Source organism: Diaphorina citri, unplaced genomic scaffold, assembly GCF_000475195.1.
Source record: "Diaphorina citri unplaced genomic scaffold, Diaci psyllid genome assembly version 1.1 scaffold853, whole genome shotgun sequence".
Taxonomy (NCBI): Eukaryota; Metazoa; Arthropoda; class Insecta; order Hemiptera; family Psyllidae; genus Diaphorina; species Diaphorina citri.
Genome location: NW_007378285.1, coordinates 12,778 through 18,334, shown reverse-complemented (window position 1 = coordinate 18,334; position 5,557 = coordinate 12,778). Strand labels below are relative to the sequence as shown.

Genomic DNA, 5,557 nt, shown 5'->3' with positions numbered 1-5,557 from the left:
GACTTACAGTTGAGAAGTTGTGGGTTCGATACTCCCCTGTGTCAACAAATTTCTCTTTTATTTGTGAACCGTTACCAAATAAGCAAGTGAATAGTTGATCCCATGTGATTTTTCACGGGGAATCGAATGGTGCTACTTTTAGCACTCTCTGACTTACATTTGAGAAGTTGCGGGTTCGATACTCCCCTGTGTCAACAAATTTCCCTTTTATTACATTTTTTTATTTTCTATTTCTTTTCAAATACTTACGTATTCTGCAAATGTAATAGAAAGTCGTGTGATGTTCACACCAGATTTTTTACTTTCTATTACTACAGTTTAGCGGAGCTATACTAGTAATGAAAGTATTGCAATCGGTCCAAATTTTCAAAATCGGGAAATGGTTGGAAATATCCGTTTTGGGATCCCCTGATGTCAAAAAAGTGATTTTTAGCCCATGGTCTTTACGTATGTACATATGTGTGTACTACAGGTTTTTTTGGACTGTACTGCAATGACAAACCGTACAAATTGGTTCTTGTCCTCCATTACACAATTTGGAGGGTCTTTCGCGTACCTCCAGGGGTACGCGTACCCCCAGTTGAGAGTCGCTGCGATAGAACGTGGCCTAAAGTAAATAACAACTGACAGCTACTGTGACGTCACGGGTATTGTTTTACATAACTTGTTAATCAAAACAATAAATTCATGAACAGAGAGAATGTGGAATAGTGAGCAGATGTTACTGGGTCACCAAGAAATTACAGTCAACAGTCAGCCTAGTTATAGCGAAAATAATGCGAAAACGGTACTGATTTTTTTTATATACCTATCTTTTTTTTTTTTTTAAAGAGGTTTGACAGAGGGAACTTTAACTGCTATGGTCTTATCGTCCCGAAATCGAAGAGAGAAGGAAGACAGGATAGGAGAAAGCCAGCCGTTCCGAGAACGAACATTATCCCATCAGGATAAAATCCGGCCCGGGCGGGAATCGAACCCGCGGCCTAGCGCTTACAAGGCAGACGCACTACCAACTAAGCTAACTAGGCTGGCTATATGAATTTAATTGGGTAAAGGTTGGGTATCTTACGGAAGCATTAAGGAGAACAGAGATACCCATAGGTACAAATGTACATAAATAGTAGGACCTACCTGTAGGTGAATGGGATAAATGAAGAAATGCTAACAAATTCCAAGTATTTTATATAATAATAATAATAAAGTAAAATAATAGTGCTTATTTATACTGCTCGAATAGGACTGAAAAGTCCCTTTACTCCAGCAGTAGGCTACTACTGTTACTAAATTCTCAAATTATATTGAGGATAAAATTCCATACCTCGGCTGGGATTGAACCCACGCCCTCCTGTTTACCAGGCGAGGTATACTACCTACTTATTTGGTATATACTACCTACTTATTTGAATTTTTGTTTAAAAAAATGTCATTTCTTATTCGCTGTGATGTCACACACGTTGTTACAACGTTACATGTTACAATTTAACAGTACCTATTATGTAGGTATGTTCAGTAGGTATAATAACAACAACGATCAAGCAATAATAATTATAAATTATGACAGTCAATAAACTTGTTTTTGGAGCAGGTAGGTACCTTATACCTGAGTAATATGATATTCGTATACGAATTACGTACGGACTTCAATAAAAACTTGGTGATTAAAGCTGATACAGGTAGCTGAAATACTGATGTATCATATACTGGGTGGGTGGGATAAACAGCGCCATGGGGAGATAGAATACCTGCAGGGGGACATAGGTAAAGTTAAAACTCAGGGGTGTACCTGGGGGACTATCGGCCTGAAATTTCCCTTTGCTAAAGAAAAAGCAAAGGTTGAGTGCGAAGGGCATCCGCTCGTAAATTTTTTGTAGCCAAAACCAAAAGGCAGCCCAAAGCAATCACCCTAGACAGGGCTGATTAATCCTTCATTTACATTCCAATAAACAATTTTTTAAGACGTTTGACAAAGGGAACTGTAACTGCTATGGTCTTATCGTCCCGAAATCGAATGAGAAGGAAGAGAGGGATAGGAGAAAGCCAGCCGTTCCGAGAACGAACATTATCCCATCAGGATAAAATCCGCCCCGGGCGGGAATCGAACCAGATAGGAGAAAGCCAGCCGTTCCGAGAACGAACATTATCCCATCAGGATAAAATCCGCCCCGGGCGGGAATCGAACCCAAGAAGGAAGACAGGATAGGAGAAAGCCAGCCGTTCCGAGAACGAACATTATCCCAGCAGGATAAAATCCGCCCCGGGCAGGAATCGAACCCGCGGCCTAGCGCTTACAAGGCAGACGCACTACCAACTAAACAATCTCGGCTGGCAATAAACAATTTTTATGAACGCCTTAAAACTACTTGAACTATGCAATGTGCTATTTTTTACTTTGTATTTTTTGGGGTAGGTACGTACTTTCCGGTGTCGTGGTCGGCTGGAAACAACCTACCTTAACACCCTTGGAAACATCAACTTTACTAGCCACCTACCTAGTTCTCTCCATAGAGAAAAAAATATCTACATACTCGTATAGCCTATAGGTATCATGTCTGAAGGAACAAGCTGGGCCCGTCACTCCGGGAATTTTTTAGGTAGGTACCTAAGTATGTAGGTACCTACCTAATTTGTTTAATATTCAGTTGTTTCTAATTTGTTTAATATTCAGTTTATTATTATTCTTGATTTGATTTTTCGATTTTACTTTCATGTAATGATTTAAAATCAAGACTAGAGCCCGTTCTCCCTTTATTCCCAATATATTTTTTCAATAAACAATTTTTATGAACGCCTTAAAACTACTTGAACTATGCAATGTGCTATTTTTTACTTTGTATTTTTTGGGGTAGGTACGTACTTTCCGGTGTCGTGGTCGGCTGGAAACAACCTACCTTAACACCCTTGGAAACATCAACTTTACTAGCCACCTACCTAGTTCTCTCCATAGAGAAAAAAATATCTACATACTCGTATAGCCTATAGGTATCATGTCTGAAGGAACAAGCTGGGCCCGTCACTCCGGGAATTTTTTAGGTAGGTACCTAAGTATGTAGGTACCTACCTAATTTGTTTAATATTCAGTTGTTAAACCGCAACTTTTCAATCAGACCAGAAGAAAAGACTCGGAGGATATTATTTTCTTACCTGCCGCTTTCTAGAATGATGGCATGAGATAGAGAGGTGATTCCATCATTAAGACGGACTAGAGGTTTCTTCTGAATCCAGAGGACGATGTTTTCCAGGGCAATCAGCGTGAGAAAATACGGCCATGACTGAAATGGGAAAGGATAGGCATTTACTGAGAGCTATAACATGGGACGATGTTTTCCAGGGCAATCAGCGTGAGAAAATACGGCCATGACTGAAATGGGAAAGGATAAGCATTTACTGAGAGCTATAACATGGGACTTTCGAGTCATGATTCAGGGTTACATAATGAACCTTTTGGCGAAGAGAAACCTTAGTTCTTCATTTTTCCACAGGAACACGCTTCTTTTTACTAAATCTATTGGACTAACACAGTTAAACTCCATTTTTCACACCGAGTGCCTCCTTTGCAATCAATTTCCAATTTTCCATACTTTGGTAAAAAAAAAAAAAAAAAAAAAACTGCTAAGGTCTTGTCGTCCCTAAGGGGAGCGAAGGGGCGATAGCTAAGAGAGAAGAAAGACAGGATAGGAGAAAATCAGCTCAGCGTTTCCGAGAACGAACTTTATCTATTTGGGATAAAGTCCGCCCCGAAATCGAACCCGCGACTTGGCGCTTACAATGCAAGCGTGCCTCCAATCTAACCAGGCTGGCCGTTAGGAATACTAGAAACCGCAACTTTTCAATCAGACCAGAAGAAAAGACTCGCGGGCAGGGATATTAGGGCCCCAGGCGATCTTGCGGGGTCCCCGAAAAAGTTCGCTACTGAAAAGATCAAGCGTGCCGGGAGGCGCGCGAACGTCAAGAGTTCGAAGCGCCACCCGGCCTATATAAAAAAGGAATTTTAATTGTGTTCAGCATAAATGCTTGTAACAAATGTCGTTCCCTGCTTAATGCACTACGCTAAATTCTATGACTTGGACTCGAACCACCAACCTTCAGATCTGAAGTCCATCGCGCTAACCACTACACCACTGAGGATGTTATTTTCTTACCTGCCGCTTTCTAGAATGATGGCATGCGATAGAGAGGTGATTCCATCATTAAGACGGACTAGAGGTTTCTTCTGAATCCAGAGGACGATGTTTTCCAGGGCAATCAGCGTGAGAAAATACGGCCATGACTGAAATGGGAAAGGATAAGCATTTACTGAGAGCTATAACATCAGACTTTCGAGTCATGATTCAGGGTTACATAATGAACCTTTTGGCGAAGAGAAACCTTAGTTATTCATTTTTCCACAGGAACACGCTTCTTTTTACTAAATCTATTGGACTACACAGTTAAACCCCATTTTTCACACCGAGTTCCTCCTTTGCAATCAATTTCCAATTTTCCATACTTCCAATAGATATTCTTTTTAAACTGGTAATGCCGCCACTGGCCGCTACTCTATTAAAGTAGCTACTCAATTGTCCTCACAAGGCACCCCGAACTGCAAGCACAGTGCCTAAAAAACTTTGACCCCGCCGGGAATAGAACCCGAGATCTGCGGCGTGCAATCCTAGTCTGATACCAGGCACGGAGGCTACTCTCACCCGAGTACTACCCCATTATCTTACCTGATGAAGGATGTTAGGAATCCTATGAACATCCTTGTACATAAACTCCTCAGGATTGGCCAAGTAGAAGAAGTTGGCGAATCCTTTCAGGATGTTGACTGGATTGGTCAACTCCACTTCCAAACTCGAATTTGTGCCGTTCATTTTGGCGTTTGCATCACCATCGGCGGAGGAAAATCACACTCTAAAACTTGGCGTTAACTTTCGCAAAAGTTTGGGTTTTTGAAAATAGAGGAAAGAGTTCCAAAAGTTCCAAATTTGGATCATTTATTGGTTCACTGGTAAATTATTAGTTCTTGAAAGTGTTCTTTATTGGGAGTGACGAATTTTGAGTTCCATCTAGTTGGTAAAAAACTGTTGTTGGATTCATTCTCTTTTATTTTATTTTTATTTGATATGGATTTTAGTAGATTTATTTATAAGCTGTTGGAATTTAAAATTAGTTCGAATCTTGTTAGGCAGTTGAATATTTAGGTATTTTTCAAAGTACGTTTATAAGTACCTATGTCAGAAAAATGCATTTAGTTAGCTGATTGGTATTTTTTAGTGGCTATTTTTAAAAATGTGGTTTTAAGATATTATGAGAAATACCTAGATAGGTATGTAGGTAGGTCATAATAAAGTTAATTGGGTAAATAGATAGCTGAGTTTATCATACTTAGATTTATCAAGTTAAAAACTAAAAATATAAAATAGGTCAAACCGTATAAAATGTCAATAATAAAAGCACTAATCAACTAACCTGTATTAATTACCTAGGTACCTACCTACCCTATCTATCAATTTTAATTTTAAATATCCACCTAATCATATACCTAGGTAAGAACGAATAAATAAAATAGAATAAATAA

At 39.5% G+C, this 5,557-nt stretch overlaps 1 protein-coding gene across 1 annotated transcript in view; it reads right to left on the bottom strand.

Annotated features, from left to right (window-relative positions):
* Positions 1-5,238, bottom strand: part of LOC103512570 (alkylglycerol monooxygenase-like) — a 49,767-nt gene extending 44,529 nt beyond the window's left edge. The window contains exons 1-2 of the mRNA XM_026826001.1: positions 4,707-5,238; positions 4,140-4,267 (exon numbers count right to left, since the gene is read on the bottom strand). Coding sequence (XP_026681802.1) covers positions 4,140-4,267; positions 4,707-4,850 — 272 coding nt within the window. The 5' untranslated portion in view covers positions 4,851-5,238. The remainder of the gene's footprint in view (positions 1-4,139; positions 4,268-4,706) is intronic.
* Between the last annotated feature and the right edge of the window lie 319 nt (positions 5,239-5,557).